This window comes from Galleria mellonella, unplaced genomic scaffold, assembly GCF_026898425.1.
Source record: "Galleria mellonella isolate WM207_F2 unplaced genomic scaffold, CSIRO_AGI_GalMel_v1 utg312, whole genome shotgun sequence".
NCBI classification, from domain to species: domain Eukaryota; kingdom Metazoa; phylum Arthropoda; class Insecta; order Lepidoptera; family Pyralidae; genus Galleria; species Galleria mellonella.
Window position 1 is genome coordinate 8,799,485 of NW_026442074.1, and position 27,406 is coordinate 8,826,890.

The 27,406-nt window shown below is 36.9% G+C and overlaps 2 protein-coding genes across 3 annotated transcripts; both read left to right on the forward strand.

Moving 5' to 3' along the window:
* The first annotated feature begins 845 nt into the window (after positions 1–845).
* On the forward strand, positions 846–14,355 carry LOC113511414 (luciferin 4-monooxygenase-like). Of its 2 annotated transcripts, XM_052896039.1 has the most exons (11): positions 846–883; positions 2,329–2,536; positions 3,159–3,354; positions 8,540–8,686; positions 9,502–9,649; positions 10,215–10,349; positions 10,531–10,662; positions 11,452–11,532; positions 12,234–12,380; positions 13,426–13,591; positions 14,206–14,355. In XM_052896039.1, exons 1-11 carry the CDS (start codon positions 854–856, stop codon positions 14,331–14,333), a joined length of 1,518 nt encoding a protein of 505 aa, XP_052751999.1. In that variant the 5' UTR covers positions 846–853; the 3' UTR covers positions 14,334–14,355. The 2 variants fall into 2 exon arrangements, with proteins under 2 accessions (XP_052751999.1, XP_052752000.1); XM_052896040.1 differs by lacking the exon at positions 11,452–11,532.
* A 1,679-nt stretch (positions 14,356–16,034) lies between these two features.
* On the forward strand, positions 16,035–27,395 carry LOC113509473 (luciferin 4-monooxygenase-like). Its single transcript, XM_052896038.1, has 11 exons — positions 16,035–16,237; positions 17,967–18,174; positions 18,797–18,992; positions 21,529–21,675; positions 22,288–22,435; positions 22,993–23,127; positions 23,307–23,438; positions 23,805–23,885; positions 24,685–24,831; positions 26,734–26,899; positions 27,236–27,395. Exons 1-11 carry the CDS (start codon positions 16,142–16,144, stop codon positions 27,361–27,363), a joined length of 1,584 nt encoding a protein of 527 aa, XP_052751998.1. The 5' UTR covers positions 16,035–16,141; the 3' UTR covers positions 27,364–27,395.
* Positions 27,396–27,406: the final 11 nt, after the last annotated feature.

Consider the following 27,406-nt stretch of genomic DNA (forward strand, 5'->3'; position numbering starts at 1 on the left):
CCCTTTTTTCTAAGACATGGTTCAATTAAATTTCTAACTAAAATTAATGGGGGAAGGGATTGTTAGTAATGCAGAATACCAGTCCTATTGCTAGCAATATACCCTGTCAGGTTGAATTTCATGTGGTTCCCCCTGGAAACCATCGTGCTGAATTCCAGAGGTATTCATCACGATGGGCTAACTGATCTGATTTTTCATCTTCACCTATCTGTATCATCTCACTTGTGCCCCGCCAGCGGATACTGTTAGCGCAAGCGGGGTTACTATTTCATTATCATCTATTAAAAAAAAACTAAAATAAATGTAATATATCATTTTTCTATCACCGGTACTGTTAATTACGCTAAGATGAATGCTTAAATTTTTTTAAAATAATTAATATGCTCTTACAGCTTGCACCTAATTTTTTAATATTAAATCTGCGTTTTATATATAATAAGTGAATGTTTGGGCATTAGTGATATATTTTGTAAAATAGTGATTTTTGATTTGCATCAAAGTTTTTTCCAAAAGTTATGCAATATTTAAACTTAAAGTCGCCCTTTTGAAAAGCGAGCATTTTCACACTTCGTATTATACGTAAGTACTTATATATACGTTGAAATACACTAATATGTCAAACTACAGTGCAGTTATCGTAGAGTAAGGATTGTTTTTGCGCACTAGTGATAATATCTAAGTAGTGAAAAAAAAGGCAAATAGTGGTTAAACAAAAAATGGGTAGTGTAATCTGGGAGGAGTTAACTGACAAAGATCATCTCGGCCAAATGGCCGAGATGATCTTTGTCAGTTTGATTTTTGATATCATTTGATCTTTCTTCATGCTAAGTATAAACAAATGTTTATACTTAGCATGAAGAAACGACCAGATGCTGTGTGTCAGGTAAGATTAATATAAAATTAATAATAATTATAATTTTATATTTGATATATATATGAATATTTGCAGAGATATAGATAATAAAGTAGTTTTTTGTCCTTTTCGCTTAAGCTCCAAATATATATAAGCCACAAAAGGTCACAGAGAAGTTCTGGTTTAGTATAAGGGAAATTATCGGCAAATGTAAGGAGAATGGAAGAATTAATATGATACGTGACTTTAACAGCTGGGTGGAAATTCCCAGTGATGGATGTAAAAGGATATTTGAGATAAAAGAATATTCACTCTTTCGAAAATGAAAGTTTACTAAAAGGATCAGTGGTGAGAAAACTTGGCAAAAACAACCTGAGAGAAATATTTATATATAGACTTTGTAATTGTGGATGAACGGTTGAGAGCGAAAGTGGAGGATACAAGAGTGTAACGTGCTACGAATATCGGAACCGACCATTTTTTGGTAGTTCCTAAAATATAAGTGGCTTATTCAATAACTGGCGCAATCGTGAACATGTCTGTATGCCAGGCATAGAAAAAGTGTGAGTAGAGAAATTGAAGAGCAAGATAGAAATCAGTATCAGGCAATATTGAATGAAAGGTTTTTTTGGAATGAATTTAAATATGGAATGGGAGATTATGTACTATTTAAGTTTATGGTGTAAATGGAAAGATGTTAAAACGAGAATAAATGTATGGCAGGATGATGAAGGGAAAGAAATGGGGGTTTGAAAGAAAAATGTATGTACAGATTTGTTGTCCACTAAAGATAATTTACGTCACCTTGCTTTCTTTTAGAAAGAAAAGTGATTTAAATGACGTTGAACGTGATAAAGAAAGTTAAAGATGTATTGAGGAAAAAGAAATATGAATGCAAGAATGAGTACGAAAGGAAATTGTCCAGAAATTTTAGAGTCAACCAAAAGCTAAACTGGCATTTAGTTTCGCTATGGAAATGTTACCTATACTCATAAGGTCTGAATATACTTCCTTGAAGCTATCCACTATTTTCTTTACGCTAGCAGAATAACATACACACTAATGTAAACAATCTCTTTTGTTTTTGGATGACAACTTCTAATTTTTTTCTCAATAAGTTTAAAGTAAATATGCTCTAAGTAAAATAAATATGCACAGGGTGGATAAATCTTCTACAATTAAAGCTTCAGCGGTCATCGGTTTGGATGAACATCGTTTAGTTCAGTCATGTTGAATCTTTACGAAGTGGATATGATATCTTGTAGGTATTTAAGCACAGACATATAACAAAAGAAAACGGAAACCAAATAATGAAATTAGTGTGCACCTGAAAAAACATCAATTATAAATTACAAATTCACAGATATTATTATATCACAGGTAATTATTGTATATATATATATATATATATATATATATATATGTATATATGACTCCTTTCATCATTATCTAAATAATTCTATTTTTTACCACAGATAGATGCAGCAACCGGCGAAAGTGAGACGAGTGCATCTGTTTTGTCTCGTTCTATAGCTGTAGCAAGATGCTTCAGAAGACTGGGATACCAAGTGGGGGATGTAATGTCACTGAGCGGACCTAACAATATTAACCTCCATATTCCGTATTACGCTGCATTGATGAACGGCTTGCCTATCGCCGGAGTGGACCCTACGTTCAAGTATGGTAAGACATAATAGCTGTTTATGCAATTTAAAATGGCAAACTGTCAGCCCACTTGGTGAAAAGTGTTAATGGTTGCCTATAGACATAAATAGCATCTCATCAACCTTCCATAGTACCTATCGTGCTTTGTCATTCTTGAGGTCTACGTGATTATGATTTCGTACCCTGTAATTTCATTGCCATGTTCTATCCTTATGGGGGAAAAAGTTTCTTAAATGGCAACCCCTAACAGGCAAACGGAGTGTAGGATGACCTTCACTAGATGGAGCATTGACTTCAAATGTATTGCAAGAAGTCTGTGGGTGCAGGTGGCTCGGGACCGTTCCTTATAGCAGTCTATAGCCGACTGACTTAACTTCATTCTCACCTATTATCCTTTACTAGTATCCCGTCAGGATATACCATTAGCGCTGGCTAGGTAAACCCCATTCCCTTTTTAATTTAAAAAAAAAATCAAGCCGCAATTATATGTACGTACTAGGTACGACATTTTAGGATTGTAGCCTTAACATGCCATTACCATACTACCAGAAATCGGGTTAAAGATAGGATTTCTACTTATTTCCACTGTCATCAATGTTAGCACTTGAGATAATAATAAAAATAATTAAATATTTTTCAGATGAACTAGAACAAGCGTTGAGAGTGACCAGGCCGCGGATATCATTCTGCATGAAGACAGCATATGACGACTATATTCGTGCGATTCAAAAACTGAACCTCGATACGAGAGTAGTCACGTTAGACGACGGAGAACATTCTATGGCAGATTTCGTTGAAAAATATGACTCTAAAGATATTAATGATGCGGATTTTGAGTAAGTACTTTTTTAGCTTTAGGGAGTGGCGGCGGTTGGAGGGCGCACGGCGGTACGAAGTCAAGAATGGGATTAATAAAATGAAACGCATGAAATTCTTTCAGTTTTAGAGTGAACAACGTTGATCGTTTTTATCGCCAGATACATTAAGCTTAGCCCTCTTCAGATGTATCATCACCATCATTAAATCAACTGTTAACTGTCCATTGGTGAACACAAGCTTAGCTTTCTCCATAAAATGTCGTAAGCTACGGTCCTGAGTAACTTGCATCAACTGATTCCCAGCAATTTTACTTGTATGTTTAGATATAAGTAGATATCTATAAAAACGAAATATAAATCTATATACATACATACAAAAGAATGGGTTTATTTGTGTTCAATCTGGATAATTATATAATTAGTGACTTAAAACAATACTGATAGTTGAGCGTGAACGTATTCTACCGAATTATGCACTGATTTCTAACCATCCAGTGACATAAAAACCGCATCCAATTTGGTGCGGCAGTTTTTGGATGATACTGAAACATACAGCGAGACAGCAAAATGCCTAAAAAATATTATTCTTTTACTTTTATTGCTCTTAATAAACCCCTTATATAAATTTTTCTCAAATATCTTTCATATATAGATTACATCTAGTTATAATGTTGTTACATTAGTAAGATATCATGACACGCAGTTTCATAAGTACAGGGTGGCCCAAAAGTCCTTAGAAAAGTAAAATTTGAATTAAACGAAAACGGCGCGCGTGAGCGGTGCAGGGGAAGCGGGGGCAGTAACTTCGGTTTCTGGGAATTTAGTCGCGATGGAGCGTTTCACCGGCCGCCATGATCGAGGAGTTTTTCACACAAAAATTGCAAAACTTTCCAGGCTTTAATGCCCGAACATGGTTTCAACAGGATGGAGCAACTTCCCACACCTCCAATACTGCTATGCCCGTTATCCGTCAACTTTTTCCAAACAAAGTTATCTCTAAGAGAGGAGACATTTCCTGGCCACCACGTAGCCCGGATCTGACTCCAATGGATTTTTTTTTTGTGGGGCTACCTTAAGGCTAAAGTGTACGACTCTAACCCGCGGTCAATTAATGACCTAAAAGAAAACATCCGCAGAGAAATGGCAAGCATTTCAGCAGTGACGTGCCGCGCAGTCATCGACAATTTCAGAAGGCGTTTGCAAGAGTGCCGTGACTGTAACGGATTACATTTGGACGACGTTATTTACAAAAAATAATTCCCGTTTTTCTAGCTATATTTACAAATAAAAATATTATTCATAGTGTAATTAGTTTTATTTTAATTAATTTTTTTCATTACTAAGGACTTATGGGCCACCCTGTACATACTTAATTACGGTCAATCATATTCCACGGCGTAATAGTGGACAGTAATGCTGTCGAAGACGAGCAATTGTGTGTAGTGTCGTGGTAGTCAGTGGCGGCCTTACTCATTGCGAGGCACCGGGCGGTAGGTCTTTGTGAGGCCCTTTGTTCTTCATGAAAAGTATATGACGCGAAACTAGGTATGGTTGTTTGATTGAGGTATTTGTCATGTAATATAATAAGGACAAACAGTATAAATAAGTAATAGTGATAAGTATATATATATATATATATATATTGGAAATTTTCCGCTGACTCAAAAAACTATGTCTTATTTTAAAATTTTTTTACAATTTTTTATTTGTATATTTAGTGTTGGTAATTTTGTTCATTCGCGAATAAAATGCCTAATTCAGGAAGATTTTGCGACTTGCCACTAGACAAAATGCCACTCATTGGTTGTTTAAAATTTGCTTAGGTTGTTACGCGAGGCCCCTACAAGAGCGAGGCCCCTGGCGATTGCCTTGTTCGCCACCCCCTAAGGCCGCCGCTGGTGGTATCTTACTGTGATCCTTCGTGATCCTCGTTTTCGCTGCTGTTGTTATTATTTTTAAAAGTAATAAAACCTTTCTTGAATAATAATCATCGTGAGTTATGCTGTATTGCAAATATTTATGTCGACTTTACTCCCGTTTCAACTTCTGGTATACCCGAATAGTCCCGAACTCAATAGGAGCCTTATTTATGAGCGCGGTTCACGGTTCATATCGAGTTCGAAGCTAGTCGGTCATCCCCGAATTTATAAAGTCAGTAAAAGGGACATAAATAATTAAATAACGCCTTGTTATTATTTTTTTTATCATCCACATATTTAAAGAGGTCAGCGTTGTAGACATATTTCTAAGGTCGGGAGCCAGAGATTCTTCATTGTTACGTACCTATCTAATAATATCTTTATTATGTACCTACATATTTCATTATGTGAGAAATGCATGCATGGGGCGGTGGACGACGATCCTGACTATCCAGGGCGAGCGATTGACGGATACCGCTGACCGGATAGAGATCAAGAGGGGAATATTCCAGGGTGATTGTTTGAGTCCACTTTGGTTTTGCCTGTCCCTGAATCCTCTCAGTACTTTACTGGAGAATTCGGGGACTGGATTTCAGTATCGGAGAGGAGGTACACGAGTGTCTCACCTTCTGTACATGGATGACTTGAAACTACTAGCTCCGAGTGTCGAACGCCTGACGGAGCTGCTAAATATCGTAAACGATTATAGCAGCTCTGTTAGGATGGCACTCGGAATAGACAAATGCGCGGTCCTCCATGTGCAGAGGGGACGGGTCACTCAAACTGATCGCCACAGATCCCTCTAATATTAAAACCCTCTCCGAGGCTGAAACATACCGGTATCTGGGCATGTCACAAAACATCGGTGTGAGGGAGACGGATGTGAAACGGTCAGTTCGCGAGGAATTTTTTGCGCGCCTTACAAGAGTACTGAAAAGTTCCTTGTCGAGCGCCAATAAAGTCCGAGCTTATAACGGCTGGGTCATACCTGTACTCCTTTACACTTTTGGCGTGCTCAGATGGTCTCAAACCGAACTCGAAGCCCTGGATCGGAAAGTCCGCACAACTATGACCCTCCATAGAATGCATCACCCGAAATCGTCAGTCATGAGGCTGTATATCCCGCGGAAAGCTGGTGGTCGAGGCTTGTTAAGCGTTAAGACCATGCACAACCGCGAGATTGACAGCCTCAGGACATATTTTCTGGAGAAAAGAGACGAGGGTTTGCATAGAGAGGTCATAGAATGTGACAAAGGATTCGCCCCTCTTTCTCTGGCTAAAGAGGACTGGCGAAAACCCGAAGTTTTGGGTACCTCTCGGCGGGAGGCCGTATGGAAAGAGAAGGAGTTGCACGGAAGGTTCTTCAAAGCCCTTCACGGGCCGTACGTAAACACGAAGACCCCCGTGCACTGGCTACAGTTCGGTGATCTCTTCGGAGAGACCGAGGGTTTTGTCTGTGCAATACAGGATCAGGTGGTTAAGACGAACAATTACCGAAAGCACATTCTGAAGGATGGCACTGAGGACATCTGTCGAGCATGTCGCCATCCCGGAGAGTCACTCAGACATGTGCTTTCGGGTTGTTCAGCTCTTGCCAACACAGAGTACTTGCACGGGCACAACCAGGTAGCCAAAATACTCCATCAAGAGCTAGCTCTGAAGTACGGCCTCGCGAATGAGAGGTTGCCGTACTATAAGTACGAGCCACAGCCGGTCCTCGAAAGCGACAGAGTCAAGCTCTACTGGGACCGGTCCATCATCACGGACAGGACTGTTCTTGCGAACAAACCTGATATCGTGGTGATGGACCGGGCACTTTCGAGGGTGTTTTTGGTGGACGACACCATACCGCATGACGAGAACCTCGTGAAAGCCGAAACCGAGAAGAAGAGAAAATATCTCGACCTGGCTCACGAGGTGACCGAAATGTGGGGGGTGACGTCTACCGAAATCATCCCAATCGTTATGTCGGTGAACGGTCTTATCCCAACCAGTCTGGAACAACAATTCAGACGGTTGGGATTCCGAGGCGGCTCACTTCCGGAAAAGATGCAGAAAGCGGTGCTCTTAGATTCTGCCCGCATTGTACGCCGGTTTCTCTCCCTGGGGCCCTGAACCCCGGCCGACTGTGCTTCTGCCGGGGGTTAGTTGCCATCTCCTTTCCTTAAGAGGGGAGATGAGAATTTTGGTAAAATTTAAAAATAATAATAATATTTATTTAATCAGACAACATAAGGCCCATTTTGTTAGTTATAAATTGACTTAACCTATGTTAGTAATTGAGCGGTCATAACGCTCTTACATTGATAACCTGTCCCACCCAATATTTTCATACAGTCCATTTTATTAGCAATTGTCTTCAGAACACTGTTTGACTTAACACGCACCCTACCCAACAGCGAAACAATTCGTTTGCGCCGCATTGCGTAAAAATCATCCGTACGCTCTCGTGCAAACATGTGTGACGCACTACATGTGACTAGGTAGCCCCAACAGTGCCCTAAAGGCATTATTATATTGGACTCGAAGAGCATTGTAAGTTTTTTGACTATAGTTGACCCACAAGCTACTCGTGTAGAACATCTGACAAAAAGTTTAAACAGGGTTATTTTTACTTGTTTTGTACATCTAGTAAACCTGCGGGCCAACATGTTACTTCTAACTGCCAATGCTCTTCTTTCGCGTTCTATGTCCAGGTCATCTTTCAAAGTACTTGCAATAATGTGACCGAGATATTTAAAATCAGTTACCACTGCAAGTACATTTCCATTAAGTGATATAGGAGGCACATACTTCGGTTTTTTATTTCCAGATACAAATGTCATGATTACACTTTTGCTAGAATTATATATCAGACCATGCTTTTTCGCGTATGCTTCACATACAGCTAGCATTTTTCTTAAAGTTCCGATTGAGGGGCTCAACAGTACCATGTCGTCGGCATTAATTACGCTGCGCAATTGCACCAACTTCTTCAAAATGCATTACCGCTCAGCGCAGTACCGTGGAATTTTCGGAGAAAATTGAAATAGGTTTAGAAAATGTGGGTAATGTTTATAAATAGAGTAAGGAAAGATTAATTTTTTTTGTCGTCGCTTTTATGGCACAGGGCAAAAGTACAGCGATACAAGTCATCCATGCTCCACGGCACAATTTTAAGTTTGAGCAATGGGGTGCGCTTGAGATACTGAGTTGATGCAAGAAAAATCGTTGAGTCACCTTTGACATTGAAAAGTATTTTTATTCCTTTGAATTGATACTAAAACTTAACATTGAATTTTCAGACCTGCTGCATTTGACCCAGAGAAGACTTTTGCATGGCTAGTAAGTACTAGTGGCACCACTGGCATATTCAAAACAGCAGCAATTACTCACAAATCAATAATGGATATAAATCGCATATACTTCAATAGAAATATTGTGAACATGAGGTAAATATGGTGAATCTGCAGGAAAATTACCGGAGTCCTCAAGAATGGCAACGCATCGAGGGTGTCGTGGGCGAAAGTATACTCTGTTATGTCCATGGTATTGTTCATGTTTATAGGCGACGGTTACCACTTTCCATCAGGTGAGCCATCAGCTTGTTTGCCATTCTAAATTTCATAAAAAACCCTATGCAATAAATCCTATATTGCTAGCAATGGCGCTGCTAATTACTGCTACCGTAACGTGCGTTTTTCAAGGCACTTTCTCCCACGCACAACCACTCTTTGGAATCAACTTCCAGCAGCAGTATTTCCGAACCGATACAACAACATAACCTTCAAGAAAAGAGCATATTCCTTTTTAAAAGGCCGGCAGCACACCTGCAATGCCGTCGGTGTTGTGGGTGACCATGGGCGGCGGTAGTCACTTACCATCAGGTGAACCGCATGCTCGTTTGGCCCCTGTGTTGTAAAAAAAAAGTGCTCCATCAGCTTATTAACCACCATTATTAAGATGATGATAATGATGATACAACCGTTAACGATCCACTACTGAACTGCCTCCACTTTGGGGGTTTGCCAGTTGTTGCCACGCTTACTAGATGGATTGACTATTGCAATTAGATTTTGGGGATGTTTTAAAAGGGAGGCTTCCACCCATCCCTTGATCATTAAGTTGCTTTAGTCGTAGTCTTACGACACCCACAGGAAAAGAAAGGGTGACCTGTTCTATGTCCGGACTACACGGCGTACTACCAACTACACGGCTTACGGCCTAACAACCAGTATTAGTTGTATCATTAAAACAATGATTTTAGGAGGAACAAGAAAATACTGATGCTATCACCAGTTCAGTGGATAACTGGCTTTTCTAATACTATTGATATACCAGCAACAGAATCTATTAAGCTACAGACTTCGTCGCCATCTGTGGACCACCTTATTGATGTTATCAATGAATACAAGGTGCTTATTCGTGATGTATTATATCCCTGATAGTAAATACATTTTCATCCTATGTTTATAGTATTACATTATTTTACTTGAAACTTTTCGAAATTCTTCAATAATTATCTTACCTTACTAATATAATAAAATAACTGGACGATGTTTGTAAATGGGATATATTAAAAAAAAAAATGGGAACACAATAGTTTTTAATGATTATGTCTGTCTGTTTTGTTTGTCATTTTTGTTTCTAAATTACGCAACGATGATTACACCAAATTGGATGCGGTTCTCACAGTTATAGTGCTGAAGGTATAACATAAAATCTGGTGTTAAATAAAAGTTAAAAAATATTTTTAATGTTTTTAAAATATAATGGTAATTCTTTTATATATATTACCTATATAAAAGAATTACCACTATACAGTGTAGATATAGATTTTGATTCGCCATCCAGAAGCGTTGTATGTCATTGGTTTTCCTACTTCGAAAATCCACGCGCACGAAGTAGCGGGCAAAAAGCTAGTTATGAATATGGTTACTAAATTTTTATAATATTTTAATAATGTATTTATTTTTACAGCCCACCTGGGTCCTAACTAACTATTCATTTATAAGATACATACTGAAGCATGAAAAGAAATGCGATTTAACTTGCTTCGATGCAATTATACTCACTGGTGGAAAGATTCAAAAGGATCTAATAATAGATTTAAAGGTAAGGTACTCATAAGTGATTAAACTTTTTTTCTTTAACAGATGACATGATGATGATGAGGGTTATTGGAGTAGTAACCCTGCACACGCTATCGGCATACGTTGGCGGTGTAACGTATACGTGAGTGTATAAAAAAAAAACAATCGTCTATGTCCAACTTACGTTGCTCTCATTATTTCAGTCTCGAATGCGGAAAGATGTACTGTGTCTTGAAGTTTACGGGCAAACGGAAAGTGTAGGGTCTGTTCTTAGGCCGAATATTAACGGACCATTAGGCAGTTGCGGAAAAGCCTCAACGATTTCTCTAGTTAAGGTAAAATAACATTATAATATTGTATGTCTATTTGTACCTGGATGACCGAGCTTTGCTCGGTATTTTCTTTTTTTGGCTTAGTGTTGATTACAACGCCTTCTATTGTCAATTAGTCGGTAAACAATTTGTTGCAGTCTATAAAGAGTTATTGATTTAACTTTTCTATTACATATAATAGGTATATTTTGTAGAATGAGCGATTTTTTTATAATTGTCTTATCTTATTAGAACTTAATGTAAAAGTAACTAAATTTGTTTGAACTTAGCACAGAGACAGCAAAGGCCTTTTACCTATTACGAGGCTCCGGGCGGTAGGTCTTTGCGAGGCCCTTTGTCCTTCGTGAAAAGTATATAATGCGAAACTAGGTCTGGTTGTTTGATTTAGGTATTTGTCATGTTTGACGAGAAATGTTAAAGTTATACAAATAAATACATTTTTTTTTTATTTGTAGATATATTTTAGTGTTGGTAATTTTGTTCAATCGCGATTATAATGCCTAAGTCGGGAAGTTTTTGCAACTTGCCACTAGACAAAATGCCACTCACACTCATGAGGCCCCAACAAGAGCGAGACCCGGGCGATTGCCCGCTCTGTTCGCCAGCCCCCAAGGTCGTCGGTGCACAGAGACACTGTTTAAAGAAAATTAGCAACAAATCGAAACATTCAATCATTTTAATGGAATAGTTGTTATAGATTATTACATATAGACAGTATAAGTAAAAATACACTTAGTTACGAAAATTCAATATGTGAATAAAGTTTCAACTGAATAATACTTACTGTTATAGCTGGTAGATACTGAAACTGGAAAGGAAATCACAGAACCCAACATTCCCGGCGAGATGTGGACAAAAGGGCTGAGTTTCACAGTACGTTCTATGTAACATTTATTAATATATACTTCAGGAGAGAAGATATTGTTAGTAATGCTGGTCCTTATGATAGTAATATACTCTGTCTGTTATACCTCTATTCGGTCCCCTTTAGTGGTTAATTTCTAATGAATTCGCCACGATGTATCAACTTTATTTATTCTTTATTCTTCCAACGCATACCATATGTACCTCAGGGGGAATTGTTAGTAATGGGGATTAAAGGTCCTATGGATAGGTTAGATTACCCTTAGAGGTTAATTCCTAATGAATTCGTCACGATGTATCAACTTTATTTATTCTTCCAAGGCATATTAACAGCGCAAGCGGGGTCATTAGTTTTTAGCCCATAAAATAAAATAGGTTATCCCATAAATAAATAGGTTAAGTTGAACTCGCACGTCGAGGGCTCCGTATATAAATAATAAAATTATTTTATTTAAAAATGTGTTTATTGTGTTTCTTATATGAAGGATGTGCATTTTAGTAGGTGCACTGTTAAACAATAAAAATATTTTTTCTATTATTGTTTTTGCAATATATATATATATATATATATATATATATATATATATATATATATATATATATATGAGACAGAGACATCAAATTATGACAATAATAAAACTTAAGGTGGGCCTTGATAGTTAGTTTACGACGTTAGTATTTACATTTGTAAACATATATATCTGTACTAGGAGTATTACAACAACCCAGAGGAAACAGCTAAGGCTTTCACGGAGGACGGCTGGTACAAGACCGGAGACCTTCTGTACAGGGACCAAGATGGCAACTACTATTATGTAGAGCGAATCAAAATGCTCATTAAATACAGAAACTATCAAGTAAGTAAAGATTTAGTACTGAAGAATCTTCTGATACGTGATCTTCTTAATCTTCTGATACACTAATATTATGTTTTTTTTTATACCACTGAGATGGCAAACAAGCATACGGCCCACCCGATGGCAAGTGGTAGCCTATGAACACCTGCAATACCAGAGGTATGACGCGTGCGTTGCCGACCCTGAAGAAACCTCTTTACCCCCCTTTTGAAGAACCCCATGCTGTACTCTCTTGGGAAAACCTCGGCAGGGAGTTCATTCTACAACCTGAGTGTTCGTGGGAGGAAACATCTCTGAAACCGCGCAGTACACGACCATTGAGGCTGTAGGACATGAGGATGAACTTTCTGTCGATGGCGAGCCGTACGATGGTAGAAAGTGGCTGTGGACATCATATTGAACAATTCCTCTGAGCACAATCCATTGTACAGGCGGTAGAACATGCAGAGTGAGGCAAAATCTCTCCTAAGACTTAAGGGTTCAATACCGCTTGTGAGCCTGGGATCATCGACAATTCTCATAGCTCGTCATTGCAACGAGTCGAAAGGTTCAAGTTGGTACTTAGGTGCTCCGGCCCATAAGTGACAGCAATACTTCATGTGGGGCCGAAAAAATAATAATATCCAAGAAAGAAATATGATCAATGGGAAGCTTTGGACGACAGTTACCTGCATGGATACTTCTGTTCTATTTATGTATTTGCCAGAAAGCATCTGTGTTTGTATAGTTACGTTTCGGATTGAAGTGCAAATGACATTGAAAATATGGAGCCGTAACCGTAGTCCTATGGACTTTCGACAATTGAGGAGTCACGGTCGACCTCCACGTGGACCATCCTGAAATCTATAGAACTAAATTCCAGACGTATTCATCGCGATGGGTTAACTGATCTGCCTTTTCATCGTCATCTATCATCGCTCACCGGTGCCCCGACAGCGTATACCGTTAACCGCAATCGGGGATGCCGTTCCATTATGATCCATTAAAAAAAAAACCAGTAACAACATATTACAACATAGATATAACGAGTCAGTTGTACTATCAGGTGATTCCAGTAGAACTGGAAGAGTTGATACGAACTCACCCGAGCGTGTTGGATGTGGGCGTGACGAGTGTGCCAAATGAGCTCGATGGCGAACATCCCGTTGCGGTTGTGGTCCGGAAGCCGGGGACTTCCGTCAGCGCTCAAGAGATAAAGGATTTGGTTGCTAGTAAGTACCACTTTGTTTCGTAGTCTCGGTATAGAATGGGCTTTCCTTCCTGATAGGTGTTGTAAGAGGCGACTAAAGGAATTTAAAGGTCGAGCAATGGGCAACAGTGTCCCTTTTAAAACATCACTAACGCCTTAATGCCGTTGCCAATTTATCTGCCTGTGAAAACTACTGATTGTTTATATTCAGTTAGTTAAAATTACTTCTATTATTGTTATATATTATTGCATGTATCACGTTGTTATGTATTATTTTATATTTATTTACATTCCTGAGTAAGCTTATTAGGACACTGTTAAGATCACCTAGTCTTCAGGAGTGGAAACGCATAACCATACCACACCATGGCCACCACAATGTGTCTCTGGTGACTGTGTTGCTGTTCATATCTGTAGGTGATAGATTTCACTTTCTCACAGATGAGCTATCAGCTTCTTTGTCGTTCCAAGTTACCGACCCAAATGTTAGTTTATGTAATATTTGGTATGCTAAACGTCTCAGAGCTGGACAGTGGCTTATTGATAGCCTACAAAAACAATTAAAATTACAGTCAATTTTCATCATATTTAAATTAAAAGAAACGATGACTGACAATTTTTTCCCCACGTTTTCAGGTAAAGTATCCGATAACAAATTATTAAGAGGTGGCGTAGTATTTGTGGACGAGCTGCCGTTAACTGCAACCGGAAAAGTAGCGCGTATAAATCTCCGGCAAATAGCGTTCAATGCAAACAGAGAATAAAGATATTTAAATTAAAGTGCAAATTAAATTAAAATTAGTTTTATTGAATAAACACAGATATACTTAATGGCCTTTATTGACAAATGAAATATATTTTATTCATTCAATAATCATGATACGGATATTAAGATACTAATAAGGCACGGTTGTATATGTACATGTAGTATGTACGTAAGTATATGAACTGCGGATCTACCATGAAATGAAATTCCGAAATTTCGGACTCAATTTCGTGTTTTTATTTATACCAAAATCGAACCAATAAATGGAGATTAACATTTCGTTCGTCATACATCCTATCATAAAATATTGTTTATATTTTAACATTTTTAATTATTCCAAACGGCATGTATTATGTAATTTTAACATCAAATTTCTGTTTCGTTTGGCTCCGAAATTTCGGAAAACATTTCATGGTAGGCCCTCTGGTTACTATTTCCTTTCTCGTAGATGTCGTAAGAGGTGACTAAAGGAATGTAAAGATAGATGGATGGGCAGTAGCATTCCTCTTTAAACATCACCGGTGCCTATTTTTTATTATTATTGAAAGACGGGCTTTTTCGAGCAGAATAACCTGTGACACTGCGAACTTTCCATTATCTCTTGTGCCCGCCCTCACCAATGTTTAACTGCGGTTGTTGTGCAAATCCAAATAAAACTTATCAAAGGGACAAAAGTTCTCTGCTTGGTTACCTCTGCTCCATTTGTGTTTCTGCCATGAATTTGTATGGCTATGCTTCGGTTTGAAAGGTTGGACATGACAATATAATTACCGGGTACAGAGACATAACGCCTTAGTTTTCAGGAATGGCAACACATTAAGGGAATCATGGACGACACAGTATACTCTGTTATGTCCATGTTACTGATCATGTCTATAGGCGACAGTTACCACTTTCCATCAGGTGGGCCGTCAGCTTGTTTGAACGAATGAGTATACCCTACTTGCATTATACAGTGTAGGAAATAAGCAAGACAATTAATAGATGTAACGATACAGTTGTATAAGTATAGTAAGATACTCCTATTGCTGTAAGCAGTCTGAGTTTAACATACTAAGTTACATAAAAAATATCGTCAAACAAGATCGAAAGTACTGTTTACAATTAAAACGTCGTTTTGTTTAACTTATACTAAAATATTTCTTTTGATGCTATACTACGAACCTTAACCTAAAGTTTTAATGAAAACTGTTCGTTTTCATTCTTTTTAATAGTATTGCCCTTTTTTGTAGGACATGATTCAATTAACAGTATGTAGTAACTGTTATGTCCATGGTACTGCTCATGTCTATAGGCGACGGTTACCACTTTCCATCAGGTGGGCCGTCAGCTTGTTTGCCATTCTAAGTAGTATTAAAAAAAAAAACTAACTAACATTAATGTAATATATTATTTTTCTATCATCAGTACTGCTAATTACGCTTAGAGGAATGTTTAAAATTTTTGAAACAAATTTACCTTACCCTTACCAACCTTAGCTTATACCTAATTTTTTTAAATAAAATCTGTGTCTTATATATAATAAGTAAATGCTTGGGCATTAATGACATACATATTTTGGAAAATAGTGATTTTTGGTTTGCATCAAAGTTTTTTCCAAAAATTATACAATATTTAAACTTAAAGTCGCCCTTTTGAAAAGCGAGCATTTTCACACTTCGTATTATACGTAAGTACTTATATATACGTTGAAATACACTAATATGTCAAACTACAGTGCAGTGATCGTAGAGTAAGGATTGTTTTTGCGCGCTAGTGATAATATCTAAGTAGTGAAAAAAAAGGCAAATAGTGGTTAAACAAAAAATGGGTAGTGTAATCTGGGAGGAGTTAACTGACAAAGATCATCTCGGCCATTTGTTTATACTTAGCATGAAGAAACGACCAGATGCTGTGTGTCAGGTAAGATTAATATAAAATTAATAAAGATTATAATTTTATATTTGATATATATATGAATATTTGCAGAGATATAGATAATAAAGTAGTTTTTTGTCCTTTTCGCTTATGCTCCAAATATATATAAGCCACAAAAGATCACAGAGAAGTTCTGATTTAGTGTAATGGAAATTATCGGCAAATGTAAGGAGAATGACAGAATTAATATGATATGATGAGATAAGAGAATATTTTTTTTTAATGGTGAAAATTTACTAAAAGGATGAATGGAGAGAAAACTCGTGTTGAGTTGTTCAGTTACAAATTTATTGTTATGTATACATAGCAAAGACAACCTGAGAGAAATATTTATATATAGATTTTGTAATTGTGGATGAACGGTTGAGAGCGAAAGTTAATGATACAAGAGTCATTTTTCATATTTATAGACATATTTCGGTAGTTTCTAAAATATAAGTGACTTATTCAATAGCTGGCGCAATCGTCGACATGTCCGTATGCCAGGAATAGAAAAAGTGTGGGTTTCTCTACCCATTGGTAGAAGTGCAATATTGAATGAAAGGTTTTTTTAAAAGGAATTTAAATATGGAATGGTAGAAATAACTATTTAAGTTTATGGTGTAAGTAAGTAGAAAGATGTTAAGACGAGAATAAATGTATGGCCGAATGATGAAGGGAAAGAAATGGTGGCTTGAGAGAAAAATGTATGTACAGATTTGTTGTTCACTAAAGTTAATTTACGTCACCTTGGTTTCTTTTAGAAAGAAAAGTGATGTAAATGGCGTTAAAAAATGACGTGATGATAAAGGAAGTTAAAGATGTAGTGAGGAAAACGAAATATTAATGCAAAGATGAGTACGAAAGGAAATTGTCCAGAAATTTTAGAGTCATCCAAAAGCTAATGTGGCATTTAGTTTCTCCATGGAAATTACCAGAGGGAGACTTTGTACAAAAGTCGTTTGCTTGGGCACCTCTGTTCCATTCGTCTTTCAATCGTAAAGCAGTTGTGTTTGCATAGCTGTGTTTCGGTTTGAAGGGTGGGATATGGCGTGAATTTACTGGGTACAGAGAAATAACACCTGAATCCTCAGGAATGGCAACGCACGAGGGATATCATGGGCGCAACAGTATACTCTGTTATGTCCATGGTACTGTTCATATTTATAGGTGACAGTTACCAGTTTGCCATCTAAGTTGTATAAAAAAAATGTCACCTGTACTCATAAGGTCTGAATGTACTTCCTTGAAGCTATCCACTAATTTCTTTTCGCTAGCAAAATCACATACACACTAATGTAAACAATCTCTTTTGATTTTGGATGACAACTTCTAAATTTTTTCTCAATAAGTTTAAAGTAAATATGCTCTTATGGCACAGGGTGGATAAATTCTCTAGAATTAAATCTTCAGCGGTCATCGGTTTGGATGAACGTCATTTAGTTCAGTCATGTTGAATCTTTACGAATTGGATATGATATCTTGTAGATATTAAAACACAGACGTATCACAAAAGAAAACGGAAACCGAATAATGAAATTTGTATGCATAAATTTGTATTTATATTGTGTAGATATAAAATGAATGGAATGACGTAGGTAGAAACATACCGCAAGAGATTATGAATAATAATGAACACGTTTATAAGAATAAAATCGAAAAGAGAATGACGCAAACAACTATATATGTATAACTCCTTTCATCAATATCTAAATAATTCTATTTTTTATCACAGATAGACGCAGTAACCGGCGAGAGTGAGACCAGTGCATCTGTTTTGTCTCGTTCTATAGCTGTAGCAAGATGCTTCAGAAGACTGGGATACCAAGTGGGGGACGTGATGTCACTGAGCGGACCTAACAATATTAACCTCCATATTCCGTATTACGCTGCATTGATGAACGGCTTGCCTATCGCCGGAGTGGACCCTACGTTCAAGTATGGTAAGACATAATAGCTGTTTATGCAATTTAAAATGGCAAACTGTCAGTCCACTTGGTGAAAAGTGTTAATGGTTGCCTTTAGACATAAATACCATCTCATCAAGCTTCCAGAGTACCTATCGTACTTTGCCATTCTTGAGGTCTACTCGGTTATGATTTCGTACCCTGTAATTTCATTGCCATGTTCCATCCTTCTGGGGGAAAAAGTTTCTTAAATGGCAACCCCTAACAGGCAAACGAAGTGTAGGATGACTCTTCACTAGATGGAGCATTGCCTTCAAATGTATTGCAAGAAGTCTGTGGATGCAGGTGGCTCGGGACCGTTCCTTATAGCAGTCTATAGCCGACTGACTTGACTTCATTTTCACCTATTATCCTTTACTAGTATCCTGTCAACATATACCATTAGCGCTAGCTAGGTAAACCCGATACCGTTTTAATAAAAAAAAAATCAAGCCGAAATTATATGTACGTACTAGGTACGACATTTTAGGATTGTAGCTTTAACATGCCATTACCATACTACCTGAAATCGGGTTAACGATAGGACATTTCTACTTCTTTCCACTGTCATCAATGTTGGCACTTTAGATAATAATAAAAATAATTAAATATTTTTCAGATGAACTAGAACAAGCGTTGAGAGTGACCAGGCCGCGGATATCATTCTGCATGAAGGCTGCATACGACGACCATATTCGTGCGATTCAAAAACTGCAACTCGATACGAGAGTAGTCACGTTAGACGACGGAGAACATTCTATGGCAGATTTCGTTGAAATATACGACCCTAAAGATATTAATGATGCGGATTTTGAGTAAGTACTTTTTTAGCTTTAGGGAGTGGCGGCGGTTGGAGTGCGCACGGCGGCACGAGGTCAAAAATGGGATTAATAAAGATTAGCATGAAATTCTTTCGATTTTAGAGTGAACAGCGTTGACCATTTTTATCGACGGTTACAATAAGCCTAGCCCACTTCAAATGTATCATCATCATCCTTATATCAGCTGTTAACTCTCCATTGGTGAACATTGGCTTCTCCCATAGACTGTCGTAAGCAACGGTCCCGAGCAACTTGTATCCACTGAATCCCAGCAATTTTACTTGTACGTTTAGATGTAAACAGATATCTACATAAACGAAATATAAATCTATATACATACATACAAAAGAATGGGTTTATTTGTGTATCAACCTAGATAATTATATAATTGGTGACTTAATACTGAAAATTGAGCGTGAGCGATTTCTACTAAATTATGCACTGATTTCTAACCATCCAGTGACATTTTTATCCAAATATGCTGAAATATTCTTAAATTTTTTTAAAAGAATACTAGTTTTTTGCCCGCTACTACATATACGTAAATTACAGAATTAGGTAAAACAATAACAGTGATCACTTCTAGATCAATGTTATTTAATGTTATTAAATGTAATACTTCTTATATCTACGATTAATCCACTAAGTATTATACTATTGATTCTGACCAGATAATTCATATGAATAAAAAATCTATATTGTACGTAATGGGCCTAATTCTGAGGCACTATTTCTCTAAATCAAGCTCTTAACCTAATATTTTACTTTGATAATTTCACAAAATTATTGTTTTATGGGCTATCTATAAAGTAACATTATAAATAAATTTGACTTAAATCTATAAAAAAAAAAATAGTTTATATTGTTTCTATAGTTCGTACAATGAAGATTTCACTGTAATATTAATCTGAAATTATGGACATAGACTTAAAGGAATGGCGCCTCTGAATCGCCCCAGAATCCGGATCATTGACGAAATATGATCTTTGGCTTAATATTTATTTATGATTAATTTATTTAATGGATTTTAAATAGACTAGCTTTTGCCAGAGATTTTTGTACGCCTGGAATTTGGTGCAATACAATAGGCTACTTGGTTACTTCTAGGTGACGTTTATACATCGAATTTTAAGTTCTTGCTTCAGAAACTAAACTGTGAAAACCGTATCCAATTTGATACAATAATTTTGCGTGATGCTTTTTTTGATGAATTGGTGATGAACATCAATTGTTCCAAACAAAAACAAATTGTCGCAGAACAAAAAAAATCTTTTGACACTTGGCCTGTAGATTTACATTTATGTGTAATTTGCTAAGCTATCGAATTAAGCACAATGTAAGAACACGTTTAAAGTTTGGAAATAAAAATAAACACTACGGTATAAAATATTTCAGGTCAAGAATACTTTGATTTTATCGTTTTATAAATTTAAAGAGATATTTTTATTTTTTTAATGGATGACAATGGGATGGTAACCCCACCTGCGCTAACGGTATGCGCTGGTGGATCACCAGTAAGATGAAACAGTTAGCCCATCGTGATAAATACTCCTGGAATTCAGCACAATGGTTTCCAGGGGGGACTACATGGAGGTCTACTTGACAGGGTTTATTGTTAGCAATAGGACTGGGAGTTCGCATTATTAACAATCGCTTCCCCCGTTTCAAAGAGACATTAGCTTTGTCATTGGGATAGGTTACGATACTATGTATTATGGAAGAGAATAAAGTACTTACAATATTTTCATTACTTGATGCGTGATTGATATACGTTTGTTCAAATTTAAATTAGTTTTGTTAAAGTGTGTTCACCTAACTGTCAATCAACCAGCGTATACCGATAGTGCAGGGTTACCATTCCATTTTCACCCATTAAAAAATCCTCAATCAAGAACTAACAAAAATATAAAGAACAGTGTCATAGACTTTCGCAAAGTAACATTAAATTCAATAAAAATACGACGATAATTCTTGCTTGCTTCAATGATTCCTTCTATATTTCGGGGACATAGGCTTCTCAATGGACTTGAAGTTTAAAGCAAAGATGAAAGGTCCACCGAAGCTGAACAGGAGATTGCATTTGCTAAACATTTCCTAAATGAGTATATTTCTAATATTTCTCTGATAACTAATCAAATTTTTTTTTAATATAAAGACAGGGGTAGTACTTCGCTACGCTGCGCAATTGCTCCAACTTTTTCAAAATGAGTTACTGCACAGCGCAGTACTGGGAAATTGTTCGAGAAAAGTGATATGGGTTTAGAGAAATGTGGGTAATGTTTATAAATAGACTAAGGAAAGATTAATTTTTTTCGTCGTCGATTTTATGACACACGGCAAAAGTACAGCGATACAAGTTATCCATGCGCCACGGCACAATTTTGAGTTTGAGCCAGTGCAATAGGGTGCGCTTGAGATACTGAGTTGATGCAAGAAAAATCGTTGAGTTACTTATGTCTATTTTTCTTTGATATTGAAAAGTATTTTTATTCCTTTGAATTGATATTAAAACTTAACATTGAATTTTCAGACCTGCTGCATTTGACCCAGAGAAGACTTTTGCATGGCTAGTAAGTACCAGTGGCACCACTGGCATATTCAAATCAGCAGCAATTACTCACAAATCAATAATGGATTTCATTCGCATATATTTTGACAGAAATATTGTGAACATGAGGTAAATATCACCATCTGCAGGAATCTGCAGGAAAATTACCTGAGTCCTCAGGAATGGCAACGCATCGAGGGTGTCGTGGGCGAAATTATACTCTGTTATGTCCATGGTACTATTCATGTCTATAGGCGACGGTTGCTACTTTTCATCAGGTGGGCCATCAGCTTGTTTGCCATTCTAAGTTTCATATAAAACCTTATGCAATATAACCTACATTGCTAGCAATGACTCTGCTAATCACTGCTACCGGAAATAGTTATTACCAACTTACCGTAGGGTGCTCCATCAGCTTATTAATCACCAGTATTATGATGATGATAATGATGATACAAGCGTTAACGGTCCACTACTGAACTGCCTCCACTTTGGGGGTTTGCCAGTTGTTGCCACGCTTGCTAGATGGATTGACTATTGCAATTAGATTTTGGGGATGTTTTAAAAGGGACCCTTCCACCCATCCCTTGATCATTAAGTTGCTTTAGTTGTAATCTTACGACACCCATGGGAAAAGAAAGGGTGACCTGTTCTATGCCGGGACCACACAGTGTACTACCTACTACACGGCTTACGGTCTAACAACCAGTATTATTTGTATCATTAAAACAATGATTTCAGGAGGAACAAGAAAATACTGACGCTATCACCAGTTCAGTGGATAACCGGCTTTTCTAATGCTATTTATATACCAGCAACAGAATCTATTAAGCTGCAGACTTCGTCGCCATCTATGGAACACATTATTGATATTATCAACGAGTACAAGGTGCTTATTCGTGATGTATTATATCCCTGATAGTAAATAATTCTTACTTAAATGTATTTTAATGACTTAGCCAATCACCATAAAATTTGGCATTCTTATTTTTTGGCATGGCTACACGTATATAAATACATTTTCATCCTATGTTTATGGTATTACATTATTTTGACTGAAACTTTTCGAAATTCTTCAATAATTATCTTACCTTACTAATATAATAAAATAACTGGTCGATGTTTGTATATGGGAAATATTAAAAAAAATATGGGAACACAATAATTTTTAATGATTATGTCTGTCTGTTTTGTTTGTAATTTTTGTTTCTAAATTACGCAAAGATTATTATATCAAATTGGATGCGGTTCCGTTTCAGTTGTAGTTCTGAAGGTATAACTTAAAATCTAGTGTATATTTTATTTTGTTTCGCCATCCAGATGCGTTGTATTTCATTGGTTTTCCTACTTCGCAAATCCACGCGCACGAAGTAGCGGGCAAAAAGCTAGTTATGAATATGGTTACTAAATTTTAATAAAATTTCAATAATGTATTTATTTTTACAGCCCAACAGGGTATTAACTAGCTATTCAACTATAAGAGACATTCTGAAGCATGAAAAGAAATGCGATTTAAGTTGCTTTGATGCAATTATGCTCACTGGTGCAAAGATTCATAAGGATCTAATAATGGATTTAAAGGTAAGGTACTCATAAGATATATGAGTGATTGAACTTTTTTCTTCAATAGATGACATAATGATGATGAGGGTTATAGAAGTAGTAAATCTGCACGCGATATCGGCATGCGCTGGCCGGGTAACCGTGAGTGTATAAAAAAAATCGTCTATATCCAACTTACGTTGTCCTCATTATTTCAGTCTCGAATGCGGAAAGATGCACTGTGTGTTGAAGTTTACGGGCAAACGGAAAGTCTAGGGCCTGTAATTCAGCCGAATTTTAACGGACCATTAGGCAGTTGCGGAAAAGCCTCAGAGATCTCTTTAGTTAAGGTAAAGTAACATTATAATATTGTATGTATTATTATTACTATTTGTATCTGGATGACCGAGCTTTGATCGGTTTTTTTTTTGGCTTTGTGTTGCTTAATAATCCCATCTATTGTTAATTAGTCGGTAAAACAATTTGTTGCGAGTCTATAAAGAGTTATTGAATCAACTTTTCTATTACATATAATAGGTATATTTTGTAGCATGGAAAAAGGCAAAGGAAATTGGCTACAATTCGAAACATTCAATCATTGTAATGGAATAGTTGTTATAGATTATTATATATAGACAGTATAAGTAAAAATACACTTAATTATGAAAATTCAATATGTGAATAAAGTTTCAACTGAATAATTCTTACTGTTACAGCTGGTAGATCCTGAAACTGGAAAGGAAATCACAGAACCCAACATTCCCGGTGAGATGTGGACAAAAGGGCTGAGTTTCACAGTACGTTCTACTTAACATTTGTTAATATATACTTCAGGAGAGAAGATATTGTTAGTAATGCTGGTCCTAATGATAGTAATATTTTCAGTCTGTTATGCCTCTATTCGGTCTCCCTTAGTGGTTAATTCCTAATGAATTCGTCACGATGTATCAACTTTATTTATTCTTCCAACGCATACTAACAGCGCAAGCGGGGTCATTAATTTTTAGACCATAAAATAAAATAGGTTATCCCATAAATATACCAGAGGGAGACTTTGTACAAAAGTCGATTGCTTGGGTATCTCTGTCCCATTCGTGTTTCAACCGTGAAGCAGTTGTGTTTGTATGGCTGTGTTTCGGATTGAAGGGTGGGATATGGCGTGAATTTACTGGGTACAGAGGAATAACACCTGAGTCCTCAGGAATGGCAACGCATGGGGAGTATCATGGGCGAAACAGTATACTCTGTTATGTCCATGGTACTGCTCATGTCTATAGGCGACGGTTACCACTATTCATCAGGTAGGCCGTCAGCTTGTTTGCCATTCTAAGTTGTATAAAAAAATAAACAAATAAAAAAAAAATCACTTTATTTAAACATGTTTTTATTGTGTTTCTTAAATGAAGGATGTTCATTTTGAAATTTTCAGTACCCTGTTGGACAATAAAAATATTTTTTCAATTATTTCTTTTGCAATATATATGGACCAGTGACATCAAATTATGACATAATAATAAAAACTAAGGTGGGCCCTGATAGTTAGTTTAAGGCGTTAGTATTTACATTTGTAAACATATACTCGTATATCTGTACTAGGAGTATTACAACAATCCAGAGGAAACAGCTAAGGCTTTCACGGAGGACGGCTGGTACAAGACCGGAGACCTTCTGTACAGGGACCAGGATGACAACTACTATTATGTAGAGCGAATTAAAATGCTCATTAAATATAGAAGCTATCATGTAAGTAAAGTTTTAGTATATTTTACTGAAGAATTTTCTTGTAGGTAGACTGTATGGGCGAAAAACTAAAAGTCCAGGGGTTGGCAGAGAGGGCGGTTAACAATGACTTTCCTAGACCGGTATGCCGTTCGCAACAACTTAAATTAATCGTACCTCTTTGATGTGCTGGTTCACCTGCCTCTTGGGTTTGCTGTTTTTCTCCACGGCGCAGCTAAGGATCCTCACGGGCTCCGGAGCACGCACAAATGTTGTATTTGAATAGAGTGGCGTGATGTCGGGTACTTCACATGTCCATGACACACATATCAGTTTTTCCATTAAAAGAAATTTAGTCTTATTATGAAATATAACAAGTTGCATACAAAACCACGTCGTAGCAAACTATGAATTTCACTTATATGTCCTTTATTATAAAATAAATACACAAAAACAGAGCGTATGCTGCTAACAACCCGTCATCACTTTTCGCGCCAACGCCATATTGCTTTTTTTTTCTTTTTATCAATCTGAACATAGTTGCGCTCAGGTGCGATGCGATAGCACTCTCTTGTGTGGTAAAACGACCTTCAAGCCGTGCGATGCAACCGGCATCGGATTATCATCATTAAACTAGCCCAAACAAAGATACTAATTTTATGTTTTAGAGTCTTCGATAAAAGAATAATATTCAAAAAGGAAATATGATCAATGAGATACTTTGGACGAAAGTCATCTGAAAGGATACTGCTGTTCTATTTATGTATTTGCCAGAAAGCGTCTGTGTTTGTATAGTTACGTTTCGGATTGAAGGAGAAAACATATTGAAAATACGAAGCCGTAACCGTAGTCCTATGGACTTTCGACAATTGAGGGGTCACGCGTATCTTGCACTGTTCGTAGTGGTGTTTATGTCTATAGAAACCGATTAGCAATTTCTCTCAGGCCGTCAGCTTGTTTGCCATTCTAAGTATCGTAAAAAAAAGGTACCTTTTCATTATATCGGTAAAATACTTTAACTAAGAGTTTAACCTAAGACCTTACCTGCAAGGACAGGGAGGATTGTTAATAGTGTCCGATCGAACTTTCGGTTTCGGTTTCGGCTAGTTTCGGCCAGAATTTCTACTTTCGACCTTAGTTTCGGTTTTGGCCAAAAATTTGCCGAAACTTTGTGTGTGTGTTTGTGTTGTGTGTGTGTGTGTGTGTGTGTGTGTGTGACTAACTGAAAGTTTTTTTTTAAGTTTACTTCTAAGATTAAGTCATAATTTTAACATGTTTTTACATATAAATATATATAACATATTTGTTACATACTTTAATTAGTGTTTATTATTACCCTTTAACTATCTGTGTGTTTGTGTAAATAATAGTATAATAAATACACTAGATTTCAGTATAGAAGAGAAATTTTAAATATGCTTCAGTAAGTTTCGGTTTCGGCCTAAACTGAGACCAAGTTGGAAAGTTCGGTTTCGGTTTTGGCTGTAAAACCTATTTCGGTCGGATACTAATTGTTAGTAGTGCGGACTACCAGTCCCATTGCTAGCAATATAACCTGTCAGGTCGATCTCCATGGAAACCATCGTGCTGAATTCCAGATGTATTCATCACGATGGGCTAACGGATCTGCCTTTTCATTCTCACTTTACTAGTGCTCCAAAATACCTTAGTTCTTAGGAATGACAATATATGGAGGGTATCATGGGCGAAATATACTACAGTATTCTCTGTTAAGTCCATGGTACTGTTCATCATATTTCATCTATATTTCACTATATATACTTACTTATTCCTTTTATTTTTAAAATCTGCCCCGCCACAATGTACCGTTTGCGTAAGTGGAGATACCATTCCATTATCATCTATTACAATAAACCTGTAAGAACATATTACAACATAGATATAACGAGTCACTTGTACTATCAGGTGACTCCAGTAGAACTGGAAGAGTTGATACGAACTCATCCGAGCGTGTTGGATGTGGGCGTGACGAGCGTGCCAAATGAGCTCGATGGCGAACATCCCGTTGCGGTTGTGGTCCGGAAGCCGGGGACTTCCATCACCGCTCAAGAGATAAAGGATTTGGTTGCTAGTAAGTACCACTTTGTTTCGTAGTCTCGGTATAGAATGGGCTTTCCTTCCTGGTGGGTGTTGTAAGAGGCGACTATAGGAATTTAATGGTCGAGCAATGGGCAGCAGCGTCCCATCACATAACATCAAACCACTTAAAACATCACTAACCCCTTAATGCCGCTGCCAATTCATCTGTTTACAGCAATTAGTTTATCTAATATTTGGTATGCTAAACGTCTCAGAGCTGAACAGTGGCTTATTGATAGCACACAAAAACATTAAAATTACAGTCAATTTTCATCATATTTGATTTAAAAAGAAACGATGACTGACTAAATTCTTTCCACGTTTTCAGGTAAAGTATCCAATAGCAAATTATTAAGAGGTGGTGTAGTATTCGTGGACGAGCTGCCGTTAACTTCAACAGGAAAAGTAGCGCGTATGAAACTCCGGCAAATAGCGTTCAATTCAAACAGAGAATAAGGATATTTAAATTAAAATACAATTTAAATTAATATTAGTTTTA